Raw genomic sequence first — 25,539 nt, 5'->3', positions numbered from 1 at the left:
GCCTAACGAGAAAATATACTGCGTGGGGGGGTTTAAAGGATGTGATACTAAATGGGATGGTTAGAAAATGTGTGGGTTAGTGAGTGAGTGTGGGTACTGATCACAATCCTTTAGGCTGAGTATTGTTTTTTATGAAAACACTGATGGAGAGAGAGGAGAGAGAGGGAGAGAGAGGGAGGAAGGGAGGAAGGGAGGAGGAGAGAGAGAGAAAGAGAGAGAGGGGGGTTGAGTGGACAGACCTCACGTTGAGCTCAGATGAACCTCGGCTTGTTGTTCTCCCACGTTGGATCACTTCAGCTCCGTTACACCGGGATGACACACGGTAAGCTCTCCTCTCCTCTCTCCTCATCCTTCTCTTCCTCCAACACTTTCTTTTTTCTTCTGCATCTTCGCGATTCACGAGTTTATTTAAGCCAACGCTCTTAACGCAGCCCTGGGAACTTCCCGGTCAGTCGGTACTTTGCCGTTCAGTTTGTTCCACAACTGATCCGCAGTCAGCGTGAGGCTTTTCGCTGATGACGAGCACGGACAAACCGCTGCACAGATGTTACCATGCAAGCGCGAGCTGTTCAGGTAAAATGATGGTTGGTCAGCGCGCGGGGGTGCGTATGATAGGCGCGAGCCAGGTCTAGGGTGAGAGAACTGAGATCCGTAATAATAATAGTCATCATCATAACAGCAATAACAATTATGATGATGATAAAAATAATAATAATACGTAATAATACTGTGCTGCCTTCTTTCCTTATTGTAGAGTGAGGTAGTGCGTGTGCGCGAGCGTGCGTAACGCTTGCGTTCGGTGCGCGCCACTCACCTGCACCTCACGAGCCTCAGGGGACACGCTCGCTTATTCAAACATATATACCTGGACCTGTGTTAGTGGCCCACAGAGGCTTATATATATCTGTATTCATATATATACTTGGAGTAGTTGGGACGTTCCATTCATTATAATAGTTAGACCAAGTGTGTAAATCACATTAATGTGCATCAAGTAGGTCATTTTACTGGCTTCCTCTAACAAGACAAGGTCATGCTCCAGGCCATTTAGTGTATCTCTACTAGATATGCTAATAAGAGGTCCAGATGTGTGTGTGTGTGTGTGTGTGTGTGTGTGATAGAGCCATCATGAGCTTAGAGTGAAATGTCACAGGAGGACTTATCATGTACAAAGTGCTCTCACACTCTCACAGACAGAGCACCTTTTAACCACGGGGGCATCTCCACATGACAGACAAGAGCACAGCCCCACACTTGCTCAGCACACATGTCTCTGCAGTGGCGGGACACATCACTTCAGGTTAAGTTGCCTTCTGGAGTGGTAAAACCTTGACAATAATGAGGTGACTGATGTGCTGAGCAGGTCTGATGCGCTGGAGGGACTCTGAAGAGGTTTTTGTGCACGTGCACGTGTGCGCTCAGCAGCCGGAGAGGGCCCTGCATGCACAGCGAGAACGGACTGATGAGTAGTCTGCACGCATTAGGACGAATGGGAGCGGCAGAGAGAGGCCAGGGATGTTGAAATGGAGCAGAGTCAGTCCACGGCGCGGACGTTAAAGCCAGCCAGGCCGCCCTCTCCCCAACCCCCCCACCCCCTCCTCCTCCTCCCAGAGCACTTCCAGCACCGCCACCCCCTCCCTGCCTCTCTGCCTCCCATCTCCCATTTTTTCCCTATGTAAAAGGCCTGACATGCACAGGCTATTTTTAATAAAAATGAAATAGCCTTGTTGCAGTGAAGCGACTCGGTGCAGAGTGAAGTGAGACTGAAACAGCGATTTGCAATTTAGAGCTATGTCACCACTCATCATTCCATTCTGAGCCAGCAACAGCAAATCGTCCTCACGCTTTCATCCTCTATCCCTGCCTTACATTTCACACATGCTGTGGCTCATACGCACTCGTACTCTAAAGACTTCAAACAACAGTGAATGGCATGTACCGCTGGCAACAAGGGTTCGGAGCAAAACTGGCAGAGGGAGATGTAAGCTGCGAGCTCGGTCTATAGCTAATACACAATGGCTGAGGAAGACAAAAGTGTTGAGGAAACACTTCTTGTATTTTGCTAGATTTAAGATGATGGCAAACAGATGCAGATGCTGAACATGGAGCATTACATATGGATGACTTAGGAGTAATTGCTGTGCAGAATGAAGTCATAAAAAACAGGGGTGGGTTTCCTCCAGTGGAAAAGAGAAAGGGAGAAGAAATTACTTAATATTGCCTATGATCAAATTCTCAAATTGACTCTGTTCTCCAGCCTGCTTTTCAGAAACTAGGTCAGTATCTGAAGTGAAAAAAGAACATTGGTTTCGTTTTTATGTGTCTCTCCTTTCATATGTAGCATATCAGTCAGGAAATGTTATGGTTGGTTTTATACAAGGCTATCAAAGGCCCAAGCATTATTATGGCTCCTCTCTCTTATTTGAATCCAAATTAATCAATGCACGTGTCTGACTGTACATTTCTTCAATTAGACGAGGCCAGAGGATTTCAGTTTATCACTGAGCTCTCTGTCATTTATGGTCTTTTGACAGAGGGGGGGGGGGGGGGGGGGGGGGGGGGGGGGGTGTGGATCTTTTTAATGCTCAAGTCCTTCACTGTAAATCTGTTCAAGAGTAGTGCATGCATGAAAACTTTATTCAAATGTGTTGAAGCGACCACATCCCTGTGACTCATGCGCTGTTGCAGCGTGCCTGTGTGTGTGCATCCATATCTATGTGTGTGATAATGCGTGCCTCCATGCGTGCATAAAGGTGAAAACAGATGTGGGGAAATTTACATTCATTGCAGGAATTTGCGAGGCAGAGTGATGGATGCAGGTGGAGCGTGGATGGAAAAACTGCAATTACACACATTCAGTCTTGTTAAGCTGCTGACACTTCTCAGTACATCAAGTTTTCAAAGATCAATGACCGCGATCTGACTCAAATACTAACGAACCTCAGATCATTAGATTTTAGGAAAAATGAAGTAATTGATTCAATTATTTATGAGTCTAATTAATCTCTTAAGGGAAACCTCTTTGTCTAGCATGTGTTGAGGCATGGAGCGACCATCTTTAGGGATGACATCAATCACCTGACGTCCAGGCAGTTGTGTTTGACAAGTAACAGTAAAGTAGCTGAGCTCCACCTCATCGCAGGGACCTCAGGCTCCGAATTAATTTGAATTCTTTAAAGAGCTCACTTAATGGAGTGATCAATTGCAAGATTCAAACACAACAGCACTGAGAATAGTGTGACTACCAGCATGTGGTACAAAGTGAATTCTCTTTTCTCTAAGTTTTCAAATATCAGATCGAAACACAGCAGGAGAAACATACCAACTTAAAGAATCCTCCTCACTTAACTTCTGTGTCTTGTATCCTGTTCCCCATTTTAATGAATACAGCTAAGATCACACTAATTATGTGTTCTCTCATATGATATGATTGCAGCATCTGTACTGCATTGGAAAATGTGAGGGGAAGAAGGTGAAATGAAGACTCGGGAAGAAGGAGAAGGAAGAACACAAGATGAATCATCGTGAGAGGCTGCGTCTGGTTGGTCGCTCCTCAGTTATTCTTTGAAACACACTGATCAGTGAACCTCAGCTATGGCAGCGCATACAGTGCTTCTTTTGCTTTTATTCTGTATGGGGGAAAGAAACTGCATCTCACTGGCTGTCAGCCTTTCAGAGGAAGATCAAGATGTGCAAGTGACATTAAACAAAAGACAACACGTTTTAGCACATCCAAGTTCCAAGCACGATGTCTCTGTGAGAAACAAAACACTGGAGAACCAGCTTCAGAATGAAATGGATGATACAAGAACTCTGTCAAATGTGTCTTTTAAACAGAACGACAGAGGACCTAATGATTTTGACTTGAAGAATAATTCAGCAAGGAAAACAGTCATGCTGAACCATCCTGGATCTGATGCCAAATCCTTAATACCTCAACATCGCCCTGAACTCACTGTGAACCGCGAGGAAAGGAGCAATTTGACTAATGGAGAGGTTGAAGGTGTAATTAATGATCACAGCCTAGTGCCGAGTTCAGAGGAGGAGCGCTCTCTCCAGTCTGGGCTCCGTTTGGAGACTGGTGTCGGCGAGGCTCTGCCTGAGAAGACACAAGGTCGCCCAAAATGGGTCACAGAATCTGAGGACGGTTGGTCGGGGCCTCGCTCTCGCCTAAAGAGGAGCTGGCTGTGGAACCAGTTCTTTGTGATCGAGGAGTACAGAGGGCCGGAGCCTGTGCTCATTGGACGGGTAAGCTGTTAACCTGTCAGCATGCACATGTGAATCCCCTGTATCTTATCTTACAAGAGTGAAAATTGATGAGATTTTCTGCAAGAAAACAAACTAAAATTTGTATAGAAATCATTATCACACAAACAATAATTCAATTTGAGCAAACAAAAATTCTCTCCTGCTTTCAACACATGAATTTACATTTTTGCCGTTGTCAGTTTGATTAATTCCCCTGCTGTGCAATTCAACTGGTGTGTTGAAACCCATAGATGCTGAGGGTTATTGGTCATAGGGGAAGAGGAAAGCACTTAAAAAATGGAAATCAGCTCCACAGTCACACATAAGAGGTTTAAACACTCTTTCTTTACATACCTACTTTATGAACCTTTATTAAAACCTGTCTTCAAGTGTGTGCTTTATGGAGCTCCTACACAGGTTCAAAACATAGACTGTATATAAAGATGGACGATATAACAGCCCCCGCTAAAGTAAAACCAAATCGATCCCTAGGCTGCATTTTAAGTCATAAACCCCGCCTCCTCCATGTTAGTGAGTGGGGCATGATCCAAGCAAAAAAGTCGTGTGCATGTTAGAAGAAAAGAAAGTTTCTGTCATTAGGGCTTTTCCACTCTCGTGGAATCATAAACTGAAAGACCTAATATCTGCCTAACAGAATGTTAAACTTTTAAGTGAACACAGACTGAATATCCCTCATCATGCAGTTGTAGCCCAAAACATCTGAATAATATCTGTGCCTTATTTTACTCTATTAAAGTGAAGCAGGGTTGAGAGTTAGTGAGCCGTTAGTAAGGACTGTCAGTAAACCCAATGAAGAAGAAAAAGTAGGTGGCGGTATAAACCTTTAAGTTGTTAAGTTATTTCAAAGGGACTCGGACTCATTGGATTTCCGGCTTTACCAGACTTATGGTCTAAAACTAAATTATCATGTAACTTATATATGTCGCTCTTTGCTCTTGTTCGGCTGCTGGATCAGCAAGTGTTGATTGTAGAAAGATAGTCTGGAGTCTGGGCTTGTGTCATTAGCATGAAGTTGTATGATCATAGGTACCGGCTTTGTGGAAATTTACAGATTGTGTGATTTTTGGACTGTGTGCGTTTAGGTGAAAATGGTTACTATTGGACTTTGGCCGAGATTCTACCCTTTCTAAGGAGGTATAGTATGTCCATGTTGGCAAAACTCTATTTCATATATATATTACCTTGTTGGTGTCTGTAAGGCCCCCGTGCATTTCAACTGGTAAAAGGTTGGAAGAGCGTTAACTATTTGGTTTTTGCGACTGTGAATTAAGTAAAATATTCAGAATTGTGAACTATGAACATGAACTAGTTCATTTTAGTGTTTACAAACTGAACTTTGGCCTAACTAATTTTTAGTGTGAACTTGCACAGCATTGTTAGTAGCCTGCTAGTTAAATTCTTCTGTAAGCAATAGCTATTAAAGCTAGATTGCTGCCTTGGTGTAAACACGCCAAAGCATTAAGATCATCTATGTTGTTAATGGAATATTAAAGGTAGGGTTGGTAAGTTGTATTCTGAAACCATTTTTATCTTACCTGTCCCAATAGTCATCGGTAATTAAAGTTAGCGAGTGAGTCAGGGAAGGGTCATCTTCCTGTAGTTGCCAGGCAGTGTGTGTTTTGTGGGCGTAGCTTTGGGGCTGATGGGATGTATCAGTTGCATTTTAGCATCTTGCAAGCTTTTCCATGATTACCAACCCTAGCTTTAATTGTTCCTCTGTTCTGGCTCATAAAGCAGATGAATAAAAGTTAACTTGATGACGACAACATAACCTTGCAGTAGTTTTTGTGTTATCCTGCTGACAAACAAACAAACATACAGGGTTGAAAAATGTTGCCTCCTTGGGGGAGGTAATAACCTTAATTCCCACCTAATATGGCAGTTAGTGGGAACAGCCTCGTCCTTTATTTAGGACCACTGCTTCCTGGGGCCAATCCTTTTGCCTAGATTCAAAGGTCAAGTAACTGAACGAGGGCAAAAGACAAAATTATGCATTCATGTGAATATTACCAATTTATTAAAAACAAAATATATAATTTTGTTTGCTCACGTTATTAAAAATTTAAACATAAGATAATTTCCAGACAAATTTAAATCAGTGTTTTTCTCTGCTCTAAATGAGGCTCAGGAATAAGGTGTTAATGTAACTCCAGATAATTGCAGTGTTTGTGCTCCCGCTTGTCGTGTCACATACTTAAGTCCTCACCATCGCCACACCAGTAGCCTTCAGTAGCTGTCGGTATCGCTGCATGAAAGAGTGTCTGAGGTGATTTAATCCGCAGCACACCTGAACCATTTAGATCCCAGGGTTTTACTTGTAGCATTTCACAGTCAGATGCTCCTCACTAATGCAGCTGCTGGCAGCGACAGTATACTCACTGTAGGATTATATCAGCTGTAACACTAACAGGGACTGTTGCCAGCCACTTTGTAGCTAGTAGTATACTTTATAGTGACAGTCTAGATTGGATTCTCACCAGTGCAGTATACACCTCATAAATGTTTAATCTTCCTGGTTGTTATTGATACAGTCAGTGGAGGGGTGTTACAGCAATCAGTAGACACACGAGACGGTTCACTCCTCTGCAAGCACAGTCCCATGCTGATGTTCATGTAGTTAAGCATCCCTGCATTGGAGGCTAGAGGCACAGTGTTTTCACTCTGAGGCAGCATCAGTTTGTTAGCCAAAAATAGAGAAATGAATGTGTCAAACCCATTACTGGTGCAAGGTCTGAGGTGAGCTGTCAACCGTTCCAATCACAGGTGCCTCAAACCCGAGTGAAAAAGAGAGGAAGATTCAGAGCAGTGTGGTGCAGATACAGTAAAAACCTGTCGGTGAATGTACCACACGAGTGAAAGGAGGAGAAAATTCGGATTACAGAGAAGGAGAGAGAGTGACAAAGAACTGGCTTTGTTTTTACGGGCTGGATAAATTTCTTCCCCGCCGTGAGAGTGTTTTTCCATGCTGACTGAAGCACAGCGGGACTGAGCCAGCAATTAGAGAGTGAGGAGAGAAGGGGCCTGATAGAAAGAGAAGAGGACAGAGGAGGGGGGGAAGCGAGATAGGCACAGACTCTGACAAAGATGTCTCTCCTGGTGAAGTGTGGGATCAAAATCGAAGTTCGCTTAGGGAAGAAAGGAGTGAGTAGGATGAGGGATGAATCAAAAACCAGCATCCCTTATCTTATTTGTAGGGTATGCTATCATGACTTTCTATAATCCCTGACTTTATCCTCCCAACACATACACACACTCACACACAAAAATGCACACACACACACAGAATGTACACTGATCTTACATATTCTCCTGCATGGTCTCTGCCTGCATCCTGTTCAGTGTGTGAGCATGAACGTATGTTGTTAACATATATTATGTTGGCATATGTAAATACATTCACATGTGCATATCTCATAAACACACACTCAAATTTCATGTGACAGATTGGAAACGCTTTGCAAAATTCACCGGAAACCATCTCTGCACATTTGTTAACAGCCAGTGTTGCAGCAGAATTTTGAAATCAAGGCTTTAGTTCTCATGAGTATCCAAGGTCCGCAGCAGAGGTTGTGAGTAAGCCTTGTGGATTATGAACATGTGCAGATGCGCCTTAAGGGTAGAGAGATGTGAAGGCTCCTGGTCAGAAAACTCAGTGTGATGAAGGCTGAGTAATCTCTTTAGCTTTCTATTTCTGTGTGTTTGGCCTTTTACCTATCTAGCTCACACTAAAACCCTCTCTGCCATTAAATACTGAACCAATATTCTGCACCACGGAGTAAAACAGAGGGGGAGAGAGAGAGAGAGATAGAGAGGAGGAGGGGAGAATAAGAAATGTGAGCAGATGGGCATCCTGTGTAACTGAGGTAACATGATGAGAAGAAAGAGACACGAAGACTGGAAAGAGAGGTGGTTTAAAAGGTACGGGGAAGAGAGTCAGATGGATTTACAAGACGGGGAAGAAAGAGACAGATGGATAGGAAAGACAGAAAGATTTGCAGATGGATACCGCACTGTGTTCACAGAATGCATCTGTGATTATACATGTAGGACATTTGCAGGGCCACTGTCCACATTGATGTGGTTTTGCCCCCAACAAGCCCCCTGTGGCACGTTTGGTCCACTGAGTTGATTAGCTGTATGCATCAGTACTCATCCTGGTCCCATATGTATCTTCCACACCTGGTGCCATTCAATTCCGTTTCACCGAGCACATCCCGCCTTATCGTAAATCACCCATTTTACACAGTCATGTTTTCAGCGCCTGCCAGACGAATGGATGAGTGTTAATGAGCGATACCTGCATCAGATGTTGCCTGAAGGTGTTGTGGTAATCGACTCTGTGTGTTTTTGCCCTCCAGCTGCACACAGACATGGACAGCGGGGACGGTCACACCAAGTACATGTTGGAGGGAGAGGGGGTGGGCTCCGTGTTTGTTATTGACACCAACACAGGCAACATACATGTCACCAAGTCTCTGGACCGCGAGGAGAAGGACCAGTACCGTCTCATCGCAACAGCAACAGACCGACAGACTGGCCGAGCCCTGGAGCCCTCCTCCGAGTTCATCATCAGAGTGCAGGACATTAACGACAACCCTCCCATCTTCCCCAATGAAGGCTATGTCGCCATGGTGCCGGAGATGGCCAACATTGGTAAAACGTCAAAACAACAATAAAGGGAAACTCCAATCAAAATGTACTGAAAGGTGGCGATGTCTGTAATGGAGCTTGAATTTATTTCATCCACCTGACTTCACACTCTGCATGTGTATTGTTAGTGGTCCAGGGAAGTGCACAATTGGCACAATTTTGACATGAAATACATTCAATTTTTACTGTAGGTACCATTCTAGTTTTTATCATTGAATCATTTGAAATAGTATTATTAATAGTTGTGTTTGTGAAATGTCAGAAACAGAAACAAAATGCTCATCACAGCTCCTAGGACTCCTGGGAGTCCACCGACATGTGTTTTTAACAAGCACAAAACCAAAGACTATTGTCAGCATGTGTCTGAAAACATTTTTACCGGCACAGCTCCAGTGTTTCAAGTTTCAATCCCTATTTGTGTAAAAGATAATTGTTTTGAACAGACTGTGCATATCGACAGACAGCGAAGAAGTCGATAATCCTTTTAATCCTGTAGTTGTTAGTGTATTCAGATATTACATTGTGTGAGTGGAGTTTCACTTTAAGTTTCTTATCAACCAGATTCAGCTTCTTCGAAAAAGGCTCTGTCACCTGCGTTGTTTCCTCTGTCTCACAGGCACCTCCATAATCCAAGTCACCGCCAGAGACGCTGATGATCCCACGTATGGAAACAGTGCCCGGCTGGTGTACGCCATCACTCAGGGCCAGGACTATTTCTCTGTGGATGCTCAAACAGGTCGGGTAGCTTTGACGGGATGTGCCACATATCCCCTCAAAGCTGTTTACCATAACACGCCTCTCCAGCTGACGATTACACTTCATACAGTAAATCCCAGTGGTGCTGTTAGGTATCATATGCTGTGTCTTTTCTACCATATGTTCAGTCCAACAGATAAGAACATTTTAACTACATTTATGATACACTCAGAAACAGAAGTGGCCTGGAGTCACATGCTTTCCAATGTCCTGATTCTAAAACGTACATACATCTGATTCCCTTTGATGTCCACTTCCAGAGACGTTGTGTCACTGAAGTCGCTTTTATGATCCCCCCCCCCCCCCCCCCCCCCCCCCCCCTTACTCCACCAGGCGTCCTGAGAACAGCCGTGCCTGACATGGACAGAGAGACCCGAGATGAATATCTGGTCATCCTCCAGGCCAAAGACATGGGGGGGCATCTGGGCGGATTATCCGGGACCACAACCGTCACTGTGAAGCTGAGCGACGTCAACGACAACCCCCCTCACTTCAGGCGGAGTAAGCGCTGCTGTTATCAGATCACCACTTAACTGTCGGTTGCGTTCAATCTCTATATAGCTTTAGAAATATGTGTGTGTGAATAAAGATTAAAATGATGAAATATCTTGTAAAGGCACTTATGACAGCAGCCTGATACTTTTTGCCCCCTTTGGGTCTTGGCTGCCTTGACATGCTCAGAATAAGATAGAAGCTCTTAGAGTAGCTAAGCATCTACCTCTTTGATTTTTATCCACTCTTTCTAATCATTGTTTCTGCAATAACGCAACCTTTTGTGCCAGATGACGGGCATTAACATTCATAAACACTCCTGCTCTGTCCCTGAGGTTCAAATGGACTGTGTCTCCACGCTGAAGAGTGAAAGATCATGTCCGCTCCTTCTTTTTCCAAGCTTTTCCCTGTTCCATGCTATTAATATTTCATCTTAAAGTTCAGTGCTTTCCACTTCAGTAGACAGTAAAATCACTGCAGAATGTCTCTAACACTTAGACATATACTGCATTTCTCTGTCTTACCTCTTCACTGTTCCTCTTTTTCCCCCATTTTCCACATTGCTCCCTCCTGACACTCTCTGCCATTCATCTTAATGTTTAAAGCCCTCTTCCTCATGTTGATGTATTGTGCTGCAATACAATGCTCTATAGATGCAATTTCATATTAACAAGTGCCAGCCGAGTGTAATTTATCTGCCGGTATCTGATGATCTCGTCCCTAACTCGCCACCTCGCTCTCAGTCAGTGCATAACGTCACGATTTAAGGGAAAGGCTGATTGAGCATGCTCTTTGAATGCGAGGGGTGTAATTTTCAAATGCTTTTTATTACATGAAGGATTTGAATAATTAACAATCAGCGAGATCGGGTTGCTCTGGTTAAAAGGGACGAGTTCCTCTGAATACGCTGCTTGTTGCTACACAGTATGACAAGCACACAGAGGTCATTCTGCTGCTCCGGTGAAATGACACGACCTGCCACACATCACTGGCTTCATCTTCATGCTGTGTCAAGCGGACAGACTGTTGCAGTAACAGCTACGATTCCCAGTTTCATAAATGTACCTACTCATTTATTAATAACTGAATGGGACTAATACACATTAATTAATTAGAGGCTTTTATTTACTGTTTGTTTTACAGAAAAACTTGGTGGAAGGATGCTCAATTTTAATATTAACATTTATCTCGATTTTTCAGGGAATCGATCTTCATCTTGATGAAAAAAATCAGGCATGTTAGGGGACTGATACTTGCAAGTGTGTGCAATTTGGGCCGCACCAAAATAAAAATACAGATCAAGTGAATTTTAGTTTTATAAGGGGACTGTTGTGGCTTGGCAGAGTTACGTGCTCTACCGAGGGACATTATACTAATCTATCGGTTGATCTTTTAATGTGGGATCACATGAAACAACGGAAGAAATCAATATTCACATTTAAATTGCTCGAGTAGGTAAATGTTCACCACTTATACTTGATGAATGACGAGTCATTGCGAACAGTTGTTCATCAGTGTTCTGTCAATGAATTTGTCAATGGATCAACTAATTGTTTCTGCGCGAAAGAGAATTGCATTTCAAAGCTGATATGAGGCTTCAGTGTACAAAATTCTCTTTGAGCTGCAGCTCTGTAGAGAGAAGCCAAACAGAAAGAGGCGGATTTACTGTAAAATGACACTTGATTTAAATAATTCAGACATCTGAGGTCTCATATTAGCTTTAACATTATTGCACAAAGCACAGCCTGTGGAGTGTGTTGCTCACCACTTAGATTATACAGACATGAGGAGTGATGACATTCTTTAATAACTGCACATATGAGTTTTTGCATATTAAATGAAGCCTCATTCATAGTGTGAATAACCTGAACTTGAATGACTAATATTTGAGACACCGTCACGCTTTATGTCATGTAGTTACATTGTTTTTGTTTTTTCCTGTGTGCAGGCGCGTGGTCGTTCTCTGTGTCTGAGCTGGCAGCACCAGGTGTGGAGGTGGGCCGGCTCACTGCCGCTGACCCTGATCTGGGAGAAAACGCGCAGCTGGAGTTCACTATCCTGGACACAGAGGAGGCCGAGATATTCAACATAACAGCGAGAGACCGAGAAGGCGTCATCGAGCTCAACAAGGTGAGTGACGAGACATGGGTACAGACACCATGGATTCAAGGATTTCATGTAGGCCCTATGCAGAAACAACAAGTTATCAATGCAAAATATAAATATAAAAATAAAATGAAATTTTGAAAGATAAATGCACATTCCTATCCACTTATCATACACATCATACACCTACATCCATACACACTGAGGTAGACAGTTAGTTATGTGACTTCATGTAGAGCAGCTTTAGTTCCATTATGACCAAATGCTCTGAAGCCACATGTAGCTTAAATGGCCACATGATGAGAACAAATATCTGAAATAATATTAAACACATTCACTTTGCTCAGGTTTTGCTAATTACATTTATTTAGTAAATCAAACACACTCCACTCAAAGCCCCACTGCTGCTGACAGGTGCAGTCGCGACTGGATAATTAATGAGAAACATCAAAACATCAAATACGTTGCTCGTATGAAGTTAGCTGGTCGTGTGAATGAATTAGTCCTTTTACTTTTAAGAGTTTGATTCAAAGATGATTATTGTGCAGGGAGATCTTGAATCAAAGGATGAGAAAAAAACAGAGCTGGATTAGTAATTACCCAAAAGTCCAATATAGAAACTCTATAGCGAGATGATGAAAAGAAGTGGAGTGAAGTGTCTTTCTGTATATGAATAATGAAGCACTGCATGTGTGAAGAAATATAAAGCACATATATATATGAATCATAAATGAAAGGCCCTCAATAAAGCATAGCCTAAAGACTGAAGATGCTTTACTCTCTGCCCAACAGCTGCTGGATTACGAGACCCGTAACTCATATACTTTCTCCGTGGAAGTTGCAAACCCTATAGTAGACGCGCGGTACATAAGGAAAGGTCCCTTTAAGGATCAGGCAACGGTCCGGGTCATGGTCCTTAACGCTGATGAGCCGCCACAATTCTCCCAGACTCGGTACCATCTGGACGTGTCTGAGAACTGCCCCCCTATCTGCTCTGTGGGCCGGGTCTCTGCTGTCGACCCAGACACAGGACAGAGCTCCAACATCAGGTGGTTATTACACCATCACTCACTCTCTCTCTGGCTTCTTCTATGTTCTTTCTTCTTTTTTGTTGCTCATAAACTCTTTTCATATCCCAGGTACTCCATTGATCCGCAGTCAGACCCCGAGGCTCTGTTCCGCATCGCCTCTGACACGGGCTCCATCAGCACGGTGATGGAGCTGGACCGTGAGCAGGAGCAGTGGCACAACATCACTGTCATCGCCACACAGAGGGGTACGTCGGCCCCTTCTGCCCTCGGGCAGCAGAGCTCACCAGAGTCATATTTCACAGAAAGCGAAACCGCTTGGAGTCGGGTACACAGTGTGTGGCGTGTGAATGATAGAAATTCAGAGATGATTTCAACATTAGTGTCGCCTCCTTTTTCTTTCAGATAATCCGAATCTTGTGTCAAGGGTTGTGGTTGCCATAGAGACACTGGACCAGAATGACAATGCGCCGGAGTTGGACAGGCAGTACTCAACATCTGTTTGTGACTCCAGTGCCCCCGGTCAGGTCCGTTCTTGTTGAGATACTGTATTTGCCTGATTTCAAATACTACTTGTTCTTGTGTTTTCTTCTCCTCCTTTTCTTGAAACCTTTCCAACAAAGGGTTCAGTGGAGACAAAATCACCTCATCTTTATTTACTCAGCTTTACATTTCAAATATTATGTCATAAAATAGAGAGGTAACACTGTACCATCAGTCATGGAGGATATTAACAACATCCTGTCAGGCTTATTGAAATAAACTACTTACTACTACTATTCATGTTACACTAATCCTTAAGATTTCAGTCCAGGCTGATGTGGTTGCCTGGGTAACAGCAAGTGCATTTTAACACCACAGCAAACACTAGTAAGCTGCGGTGACGCAGCCAAATAAACTCACACTGTCCTAAAAGAGAAGTCAGTCAAAAATAATTACAACCATGTTCTAATTTTTTGTTTTTTCTTGTTCCATCACTCCCTGTAAAATTAAAAGACTAATCCAAATATCCCAAATTAATCTTTTCTTGTTTTGTTGACACATTTTGAGTCATTTCATCAGTCTGCGCCAAATTCAGTGAGTTATTCGTAGCATCTTCTGTAACTCCTTCACAATAAAAGAAACCGTGTCTTTGTGCCAGCTGAACGCTTTTACTGTGAAGCAGCAGCCAAGGAAACGTCGGGTTTGCATGAGCAGCAGCTAAATGCAGCTCTGACACAGCATGAAGAGAGTGAACCATGAACAGTGAAATTAAAAACAGTAACGCTGGATTACACGATTCATTGTTTCCCCTAAATCCCCTGTGGTGGACTCCATCACAGAGGTAATTATAGAATGAAAATTACATTGAATGGTTATTACTGAAAAAATCCCAGCCATAAAAATTATGGAAAGGAAACTTATGAAAATCGAATGGTCCTTAACTAAGTTTGTTGCTTCAGTCAAATAGAGGTGTTTATCCCAACTTTATTTAAACAATTTCTCTTCACGTGTTGCATGTGTCAGCAGTTCCACCACAAAACTGAGAGTCTTTAATTTTGTGTTTAATGTTTAAATGCCCATATGAACCATGATAATAGAGCATCCTGTTCTGCAGGTAGTTCAGGTTCTGCGAGCCATCGACAGGGACCAGGGAGGCCAGGACACACCCATCCACTTCAGCATCCCTCCAGAGTCCAGCTCCGCGCTCAATCTCACCATCAGGGAGTCTGGAGGTGGCAACTGTTTCTTTCCATGTGATACACACCACCAACAGAAATCGGGGCATGATTTTTGTGTAGTGACCATGTTCAATGTGTGTGTTTTCTGCCACGTTATCAGGTGTGACAGCCAGCCTGGTGCTCCAGTCAGCTTTGGATCCCCTCCCTGGCTTCTCCTCATCCTTACTCACCCTCTACGTGCCGGTCGTGCTACGCGACGGGGCCTCGGGTCTGACCAACACTGCCACGGTCACTGTGACCATTTGTCCCTGTCTGCGAGGGGGCATGCAAACCGAGGATAGGGGGAGACAGAGGGACAGACGATGGGAGAGACACCTGGTTTGTCTGCCCATGCCGTCCGCCTCTCCGTCTCTCATATTCAGTTTGGTCACCTTGCTCGCCATGCTGGCTTGCGTCACCACTCTGCTGGGTAGGTTCTGTGGAGGCTTCCAAGTACTAGAAATATGTTGTTTGTGACTTTCTGAACGACGCTGAGCAGTTGTGTCAGGTCGCTCCTGTAATTTCTAAAGCGTATGTGGTCATGTGTCTCTGTTTTGCCCTTTAGTGGTGTGTGCACTCTCACTGTCATTGCGCCATCAGAAGCGAGACTCCCACTCACCCTTCGAGGAGGATGATGTCAGGGAGAACATCATATCCTATGATGACGAGGGGGGAGGGGAAGCGGACACCGCAGCTTTTGACATTACAGCACTGCAGAGCATGCACAGAATGCAGCACATGCACAACAGAAACATGTGAGCTGTGCCCAAAAATTAAGAAAAAAAAGACAAAGTTTATCCTTGCCACAGTGGCTTATGGGAGAGTGTGTGTGTTTGTGTGTGACTGTGTGCTTCTCTGACATTTATCTCTTGGCACAGATGGTACACCCAGCAGAATCCGCCGAGGGCCAGGACGTACAGCTGGAGCCGTAACCCGCGCCCCGGCCTGGACCCTCAGCAGAGGCCGGGCTCTGCTCCGCTCTACGGACGCCTCTGCTACGGCATCCACACGCTGCCTGTTCTCCGAGATTATCCAGCCGGGCCGCTGGAGGCAGGTCTGCAGTTAACGCAGCTGACCCACGGGCTCACCGGAGGTCATATTGGCAATTCCCTCGTCATCCAGAACCAGAGCACCTTTGAGCCTCTGCTGCACTCTCCTGAGACGAGCCCTGCTGGTTATGAAGCAGAACACATGCTGGCGAAGAGCAATATTACAGACAGAAATGAAGGCAGTGAAGCGAATGAAGGAGCAGATACAAAAAAGAATCCTGATCAGGCCAAGGTCAGAAAACAAAGAATAGCTGTTATCATCTTATCTTATCTTATGAGCAGATAACGGTGAATTGGAATCCCTGTAGAACACTTTGTTAAAATTTAAACACCACAGAATTCAAAACATTGAATAGTCTAATATTCACCAAGCTTGAATTCATCTATTTAAGTATTGATTTTATGTGTGCTATGTCACGAAGGTAGATAGAAAGCTCAAGTGTCAAATATTCCAATTCACTAGATCCAGGTTTTTATTTGGATCTGCACCAAATTGCACACACTTATAAATATCATGTCTGTTTTCATCAAGATCCATCAATTATTCTCTTAGAGATTACTGAAAATATACAAACACCGCATCACACAATGTTAAAGAAAGAGAAAAAAAAATCCTGGATCTGACCCTGATCCAGAGCCAAACCAAAATTGAATGTGTTCTTGCTTGGGTTATGCCCCACCCCTCCACAGAATCTCATGGAAGTCGTAACCTCCTTGGTGGAGGTAATATGGCCAAACCTTATTCACATTGTGGTACTTCACCACAGAGTTTAATGGAACAAATGTTTGTTAGGTAGGAAAAAGATGTCTGGTCAAACTTATGCTGCTCTCAGACATTCACTGAACTCTGGAGAACGTCCAGCAGGGTCTGCTGACATGCATGTAGCCATGGTGTGGTCTCTTGCTTGTGTTTTTGTATACATATTTTATTTCTAAATAGAATTAAAATATAATTTAAAAAGACACCAAAATCCAAGATGAAAGATTCAAGCCTAAACATCCAGTCGACCGAGGAAATCCAATCTGTCCAAACACATTAGTTTCACATGATCCAAGAAAGAGAAATTCACATGAGCGCCTGGAAAACCTCAAGCATTTGAATTATAAATATCAATGTGTCAACTCCTCCAAAAAAAAAGGTTTTCTGTACAATAGCAAAACTTCAAATGATCTAATTCAAACCACATAAATTAAGAAAGAAAAAAAAATTCCAATGCAGTCACTTGAGTGGTGTTGAAATTTTAGCATCACAAGATGCAGGGGTGATAAACTTTTATTATTTCTTGTTTATAAGAATATGTTATATATTTGTGGGCTTTTTGTTGCTTCCATATACATTATTTTTCCCTGCTTGTCTTTTTGAATTATCTAATCTCTCCTTTCTCCTTTTCTGTAACAGACAAACCCAACTGAAGCAGCGCCGGCACCAGCCGACGACGCTGCAAATCTGACCTACTCTGACCCAAATGAGTCTTCTCTCCAAAGTCACGCCAGCTCCTCATCAAACCAGCATGAGGGGCGGCCGGGGTCATCGCAGACTCAGATCAGCACAGGAGCCACCAGCTGCACTATAGATGACATTGATACTGATTGCTCCATTCCCTCGGTCTCAGAGAGAAATTATTCAAACGGTAGTCAGATTAACTCTGTGAACCCTCCTGTTTACCTGAAATCAGACACGTACAGCATCGTGGGCTCTCTCAATCCGAACAGCAGAGGGACATGTATGAATGGGACGAGTGGCGGCGGGTTGTACCCAGCGGGGGTGCAGCTACTGAACATGTGCAGTCTCCAGAGAAAGGATTTGACCCCGCAACCTTTGCCCTTACCTGGGGGTGTGTTTGGCAACAACAGAGGCTGGCCATTAAGGGCGGAGCCGTCGATGGCTGAAGCCTCCAACCCACAGCCTCTACGTATGGAAGACCTCCTGAACTTCCGCCTGGATCAGGTCACCTTTGACCTGTCACAGCCTCCATATGACTCACTGCAGACTTATGAGTTCGAGGGCCGTGATTCAAGAGCTGAGTCACTGAGCTCGCTGGAGAGCGACAAGGAAAAGGACGATGGGCGAGTGGTGGGAGGGATGGAGGAGTTGAACCAGAAGTTTCGGAGGCTGGTGGAGATCATCCAAGAGAGGGAGAAGGAAAAGGAGGCAGAGAGAGGAGAGACGCTGGCGGCTGAGGAAGCTGAGACTGCAGAGGCCGCTCCGAGTGAGACTCATAAACAAACAGAGGACCAAAAAAAAGAAATACAAAGATGGGATTTCTAGTCTGCAAAAAAGGAAAAGTTTGAAAGAGGAGCGCTCTGTTGGCAGTGATAGATTTTAAACACAGCAGGAGGGGCAGAATACACATCCTCTGACAGGAATCCTCTTGTTTGTCCTCCCTGCCTGGAAAAATCCATGAGGCTGACAGTATGGCGAGGAGTCGCGATGGAATCAGTGCACAGCGTATAGTTTTCACCGCCACTATGTTTAGAAAATGCATATCGAATGTGTCACTTTTCACACTTGTGTAACTGATATTAATAATGCACTTGGGCTTTCAAAGTGAAAGTTATGAAAAATTTACCTTTTTTTAAATATTGATTCCAAGCCCTGAAAGCTGCATTGTTAGAAAATAGGCCTCATTAAAAATGGAATGGAATTGTGATATGTAATATTGATAGTTTAATAGGGACACACTCATGGTGCATCTTTGGAATCTGAATGGGACATTTGCATTTGAATTGGGGAGTGTTAAAACCACACAGGCGCTCAGCTCTGTGGGTCGACTCCGCCACGTGTTCACGGAGACTCTCCAGGGAACCTCACTGTCTAAGTTTATGTACTGGAGCTCTGTAGCGAGAGTACGACTCCAGCGAGTACGCACCATTACTGTAGCAGAATCTGCTCACTATGCAATTTGCAAACAGAAATGATTAGATTGTCACTGTTGAAGACTTGTGCACTGTTGTGAACGGTCAGTAAATAATGTCTATATGTAGATATACATCAGACCTGGAGTTCAGTGGTTATTGCTCAAGAGTGGACAATTCTTTTTTGGGAGAGGGTTATTTAGTCAAATGCACATGCAGGAAATGAAGGGTCCAGTTTGTAGGCTAAAGATTACAATTTATAATGTCCCCAATAATTTCACCCACACAATATTATATGTGTTTGCCCATCTACAATTAACTCCAAAGGTTTACTTATCTTCCACCTTATGAAAACACAGACTTAGGAAAAAGCAATTATGAGAAGCTGTGCACACAAGCATTGGTATTTTTTTTTCTAGCCTAGAAAAACACAGGCAACAGCAAAACAATCATTTACTTTTAGATTGTGTTAGGTTATTCAGGCAATCTGTCAGTTGACTCATTTCTATCACTATTTCAAAACACATTTATTATTCAGAAGATATAAGAAGGAGTCATTAAAAATAATTACATTATTTTTTAATAATATGATTAAATGATTTTGACTTTCTGCAATTATTTCCCGTGCTCTGTTCTCCTCTACAGTGGGAATTTAGGTCTTAATCAGCTGCCTTTTAAGATTGCAATGCTTACAAGCTAAATTTGACAGAAAATCTTTGGCTCCGTGACAAGAAAGATGAGTTGTAAAAGCCCGGACTCCTCGGGCAAGAGAAAGAATGCAGAGGAAAGAGGAGTGGAATATTACATGAAGAGCCAAATGATAACTAATCCTGACCGCGCTGCAATTTGTCAGGATATTGTGGATGTCCTCCAGCGTAACACAAACTACTGCAGAAATATCAAAGCACAAAATGTTAGAGAAGACACACCAGGATCAGACAATTGTTTAACAATGACCTAAATATAGACTGTGGAATGTGAAGGACTCACACACTGTTATCACTTCAGAGAGTTCGACAAAAATAAAATAAGAGTGAATTACAATATGTTTGAAATTCAAATGTTCACACGCAAAAAATAGTGCCAACAAGAGGACAGGGAGATAGGGAGACAACAGTGTGTGATCAGGCAAGTTGGCAGTGCAATAGTGCCACCTTATGGTCAATATATGCACTGTATCTGTGTAGGGTTTTTAATGATCACAGCACAGCAGCTGGAACATTTTCAAAATATATGTAATTACACAGGAAATGGAAATTCAGTTTTCGATAAAAGACCATAGCTATTATAGAATCATGAAAACAAGTTGTTTGTAAAGATTGTTGCTGCCACAGGAGATTCCCTAAGAGTTAATGGCTCATACTTATGAACACGTCTTTCTTTAGAGGAGAAGTGAAGGGACACTATGACAATAAAGCAGGAAGGTTATCTTTGTACTTGCTGAAGGGAGGGTGCTCTAATTATTTTTATTTTATTTAACTATTTTGGGAGTGCCAGGAACTTTTTCTCATTCCATAGTTAGACCTAGAAAGGTTGTCACATATAGTGGCCCAATGCAGGACTTTTATTTTGAATTATGCATTGATTACACAAATCTGTGTGTTCAAAGGATGCTGCTCTGTTCTGTCACAACCATATGTAAATTGTGTTGAGCAACACTTCTGCTAACCATCACGATAAAGAGCTCCAGCGCTGCCTCGAATGCTGCAGCTAAGCCCATCACTGAGTTTATAGGGATTTTCTCTGTCACTGTGTAATCTGGGAAAAGAAAGAGTCTGATGGCAAACAAACAGACAGCAGAAGGATTTACTGACATGTCCTCTGGGCTGTCATTTGATTCAGTCACATTTTGCAAGTTAGATATAGTACAGAACTAGTCAACAGCCTTCCCACTTAAGGAGATAAACATTTAGATATGTTTATCTGAACCCTGGAATTTTGCATACGGCAAGATTTTTGTTTGTGCCATACATCTCAGTCGTACAATTGCTTGGCCGTTGAGCTATAAAGGAGTTTTTGTCTGAAAAGTTATTTGCTAAACAAATCAATAAATGTCCAGTTCAGTAAATGATTAGTTGTGTAGAATGTTCTCAGACATAGGCTAATGCAAAATATTTACAAAATACATGTATCAATCATTTACACATTCATTTGGAAAATGAAAGCATAGTGCATGTTTCTGTTTTCTGACAGTGCAGAAATAACCATCAATAGAGCCCTTAAAAAGGAAATTTTAAAAAAGTATGAATCATGTGCATTAGAAACTTATCAATAACTATGATCACAAACTGCAAGCATCTATTGATAATCCACATAAAGCAGCTTGATAACATTTCCCCTCTTATTGCTTACATGGAAGACTTTCTATACCCAAGCACTTTACATCTGTGTGAATCGCTCATCATCTGTGAAAGACAAGTTGTAAACACCATCCCTTGCAGCACCATTTTCCATTGTTTTTGCCTGTATCTCCTCTTCGATGTCCTCGTCTTCTGTCTTCCCGCTCTTTTTGCTAAAATTAAAGGGCAGAAACACAACTGATCAAAAATCCCATGTATAAAAAGAAAAAAGACAAAAAATGCATGTGAAGATGTCAGCCTACCGTTTCTTTTGGACCACAGAGGACACAAGCACAACGATGATGCCGGCACCCACGGCACCCATGACCACCCCAAACACAATGAGCCATGGGGGGGTGTCAGGGTTGACGGGTGCTGCTAGGGTGGGAGTGATGCCCACAAACTCCAGAGTGTTGTCAGATAGCAGGAAGGCATTATTGATCCGATTCCTGGACTGTCTAATGAGCACAGGCAGAGTTCAGATATAAAAATGGACATAAACAGTCAGCAAGAAACACTTCTGATTAACATTCAGGAAGTGCACCAAGTTTTGCTGAAGGTTTTTTCAACGTCAATTACAGATAAGACAATAAAACCTGAGCCCCACCTCCATTCCACCTGTGTTTGAGAAACACAGTACAATATAAATATATGGCACCTGTGCTAGTTCATAAAACCCCTCGTGTCCTTTTAAATCAAAATGTACATGCATCCACTTTCTACTGTTGTTATCAAAGTATTGACATTGAAATGTTGGCAAACCAACATATTTACACACGATAGCATTATCAACAAAACAACACATTCAACAACACATAACACACAATCTTCTTCATTAAAATTACAAGTATATGATTCATACGCAACACATCCTTGCTTATGTCAGTGTTTTATGCTGAACTAAATCTTAATCTGTCCTGCTATAAGCAAATTGTAGTAACTTGTACCTTCTGTTAGCAAAACAACACACTCATATTATATTTAAAACACACTAAAACAATGTACCTTTGCCTGGTTCAATATAGTTTGCAGCTAACGTTGCCTGGTGTGAGGTACTGGCGGCTAATTTTAACTGATGTCAATAAAATAACAGATTCATTTTAAAAGGTCCTCTCTTAGTTCATTAGATTGTTTTAATTTTGCTGTTAACATCCCACCTGGTTTGCATGATTTTATGTTATTATTTTAATATTACACCAGCCACTTAAATGTTCATCTGTTCTGGGTCACAACCAGCTCAAGAAATTGCATTTGTGAGAGATTATTCACTATTTATTTTGAAAATGATTAGTTATCATCTTGTCACTGCCAACAAAAGAAATTGGGGAAAAATGAATACTCAATAAATGGTTGCACTTTTAGTACATATTATACCGATAGAGATAAAATCCCCCATCTATTAAGACAACATCACTATTGCACCAAAAATAAATATATTACACCAAAACTAAACATTAAATGGAACAACTGACTTAGAGTTTAATATGATATCTGACTTCTCTATAAAGAGGGTAAGAAAAAGCAAACAATTTTAAACAGGGGTTTAAAACAATGACAGTATCACTGTGTCATGTGATTACCTGACGGCCGCCTCCACATTTTCTTTATCAACAAGTTCCGAAGTGTTCAGTGGTGAGGTAACCACAAACCAGAAGGACACTCTGGGAGTCTCATCACACACAACAATGTTCGACACTCTGGTGAAGTTCCACAAGACAATAAAAAGCTTGTCAGTGTCCAAAACATGGTGATGAACTGTGAGTCACTGATTTCATTATGTTGAAAAGCGATTATACTATAGTTAAAAGGTTTTTATATTTTTTGTAATCAAACTGCAAAAGAAAGAACACAAATGTTGACTTACTCGAATTCCTGTCCACTGATGTGATTCCTCATGGCAAAGGCCAAAGTGGCTCGAAAAAGGAACATCTCACTTTGAGTCCAGGGATACTGCAACAATGGATCATGGTTTCAGTAAACAACATTACGGTGATGGGTCTTCCTCAAATCAGTAGTGAAATCTGGATAATATTTAGTGTACTTTTCATGAGGGCAATACCTTGAAGTAGCCTTTAATCTAGTGAGCCTTCAAACTGATATTTATGAGATGAAAATCTAAAAATATACGTACAGCTTCCTCTCCCAGAGCAGTGTTGATGCTGAGTCGAACTTTGTAACCGTCTGAAGCATCTATAAAGATAAAGAATATGTAAATGATCCTCTACGTCCTATCAATTTATGTCTTTATATAATTAAATAAAAGAGTAACGCTTCGGTATGTCTATGTTTTCCTGATAGAGCTGCCATATGTGTAACCAAAGGAACTGTTTACCATCACGTCATCTAAGCCTCAGCAGTGATTTCTTTATATGTTTTTAGAAAAGTCTGTCATAGAGAATGTATTTCAATGATGTCCAGTGAAAGCTATTGTTAGGTAAACATTTGAGTTATGTGTCCAATCTTTGTTCCAGTTAAGAGATTACAAACTGCATTCCACACTGACTGCAGAAATACAAGTGGACTGATGCTTTTACAGCAACAATGTCTGTATTTGCTAATATTCAATGTGGGATAAAGACATAAAAATACAACATTTTAATATAGGGAAAAATAGGAAAGTGTCCCTCTGTGATCACTTACCAGGTATACAGAGTTGTTTACCCAGAGCAGATGAAAACCAGAGCAGGAAAAAGGTCTTTTCCAACATTTCTGCAGAAAATGAGAAGCCAAACGGTAAAATGCTGCAGGTAAAGTCTCAGTGTGGAGTGGTTTGAGGAGGTGAGCAGAGGAACTTCACTGGATAGAGCCTTGGTTTAATAGTTAAGCCAGGACACACCTGAACTGACCCGTTTTACCTCAACATAAAAAAAGAAATGAAAAAATGGCTGTCAGAGGGGCAGCTCGCCCTCAGCTCACACCATGGAAACTGTACAGTGGGAGCTGCTGCAGCCAAAGTGCCACTGTTTGTTCAAGCTTCCAAGAAGCCAGATAGAGAGGCAGACCTGACAGAGAACAACACAGCGGCTCAGTCTGCGTCCGCACTGTATTCAGTGCAGTACAGTCTGTTCCCTTGACATTCAGTATGACCAGCACCTTTATGTTAGGTTGAACATATTTTACCTTTTTTTGTGGCATGAAAAGAAGAATGCCAGGTACATCAAACAGCCCTGTGACCAATAGTTAAGTCAATAGTTAAGATAAGCATGGTATAATTGCATTCCTTGAAGGGCAAAAGCCTGATCTGGCATACATGGTAGACTCTGGTAAGCTCATTATGTTCACTCTCTGCACAGTTCTCTGTTTTTACAAACATGTCCCAGCAGGCAAAGTGGTGAAAACCTATAATTAGACAAACTGAAGATTTCTCCTATCCTGGATATACTGTATATTGAGGGTTAATCATCTATTCGGCCCTGAAAGTGATGCTTGCAATTGAGTGAATTATTCAACCACATGCAGTGAGGGATGCCTGACACAGGCATTAATGAGAAACTAAGTTACTGAAACAGGCTGCCAGAAGCAAAGTCTGCTGTCAAGTTTACTCTTTGTCTCGGTTTCACGTGACACCAGAAGGTATTTACTGTTTAGAATTCACACCAAGGCTAAGCACATTAAACTGTGGCCTCCAATAAACGATCTTATGCTCCTGTAAAATGTCATAAGTGTTTTCCTATAAAACAGACAACACCCATGCTGAAACAATATGACGATAACTCACTGAGGTTTACAACACAGCTCAATCCCAGTGAAACCACTCCCCTTCAAAGTCTTACTCCAGCGCTTTTTATATGGTCAGTTGCAATAATATTCATAAAGAGAGGGGCAGAAAAATCTTAATAAACAATGATGAGACAGGTTAAATGTAGGTGATTTTCTTTTAAGAGTCTTCCAGTCATTTCCCCAATTTACATACATTGATTTTCAATCATACAACTGACTGCAGGTCTGGTTGCTGAACAGATGGTGGCAGTAGAGGTCCTGTGGCTGCACAAGCATAAGCACCTGCACGTGTTTTCCATTGTTGCGCAGCAGTTTATGGCACAAAACAACCACTCATCCTGACACAGCATAAACAACACTGAGCTGCAGCTTTTAAGCGATGGAAGTAAAATGCAACAACATAGCAAGACAGTAAAGTGATCATTTAAACCAATTATTATTATTTTTGTAATAATTAAATAATTAAAACACAACATAAAAGACTGAAGTCCAATCAGGAATCAATTCAACTCTTCTGATTCCATGCCCTTCACCAATTTACATTTCTTATGTGATTACGGAAACTGCAGGATCC

The 25,539-nt window shown here is 42.3% G+C and overlaps 2 protein-coding genes across 2 annotated transcripts; one reads left to right on the top strand and one right to left on the bottom strand.

Annotated features, from left to right (window-relative positions):
* Positions 1 to 125: 125 nt before the first annotated feature.
* LOC109625493 (cadherin-24) lies at positions 126 to 19,045 on the top strand. Its single transcript, XM_069522461.1, has 14 exons — positions 126 to 322; positions 3,437 to 4,248; positions 8,628 to 8,922; positions 9,536 to 9,655; positions 10,009 to 10,176; positions 12,116 to 12,297; positions 13,066 to 13,322; positions 13,413 to 13,549; positions 13,707 to 13,828; positions 14,899 to 15,016; positions 15,123 to 15,431; positions 15,567 to 15,756; positions 15,880 to 16,282; positions 17,450 to 19,045. The coding sequence occupies exons 2-14, from the start codon at positions 3,595 to 3,597 to the stop codon at positions 18,317 to 18,319; spliced, it is 3,825 nt and encodes a 1,274-aa protein (XP_069378562.1). The 5' UTR covers positions 126 to 322; positions 3,437 to 3,594; the 3' UTR covers positions 18,320 to 19,045.
* Positions 19,046 to 19,468: 423 nt separating this feature from the next.
* On the bottom strand, positions 19,469 to 24,898 carry cltrn (collectrin, amino acid transport regulator). Its single transcript, XM_020080794.2, has 6 exons — positions 23,886 to 24,898; positions 23,377 to 23,435; positions 23,110 to 23,195; positions 22,826 to 22,942; positions 21,509 to 21,703; positions 19,469 to 21,418 (listed from the first exon to the last, which is right to left on the bottom strand). Exons 1-6 carry the CDS (start codon positions 23,950 to 23,952, stop codon positions 21,286 to 21,288), a joined length of 657 nt encoding a protein of 218 aa, XP_019936353.1. The 5' UTR covers positions 23,953 to 24,898; the 3' UTR covers positions 19,469 to 21,285.
* Positions 24,899 to 25,539: the final 641 nt, after the last annotated feature.

The sequence above is a fragment of the Paralichthys olivaceus genome, chromosome 3 (genome assembly GCF_024713975.1).
Source record: "Paralichthys olivaceus isolate ysfri-2021 chromosome 3, ASM2471397v2, whole genome shotgun sequence".
NCBI classification, from domain to species: domain Eukaryota; kingdom Metazoa; phylum Chordata; class Actinopteri; order Pleuronectiformes; family Paralichthyidae; genus Paralichthys; species Paralichthys olivaceus.
This window is presented reverse-complemented; position numbering and strand designations above follow the sequence as displayed.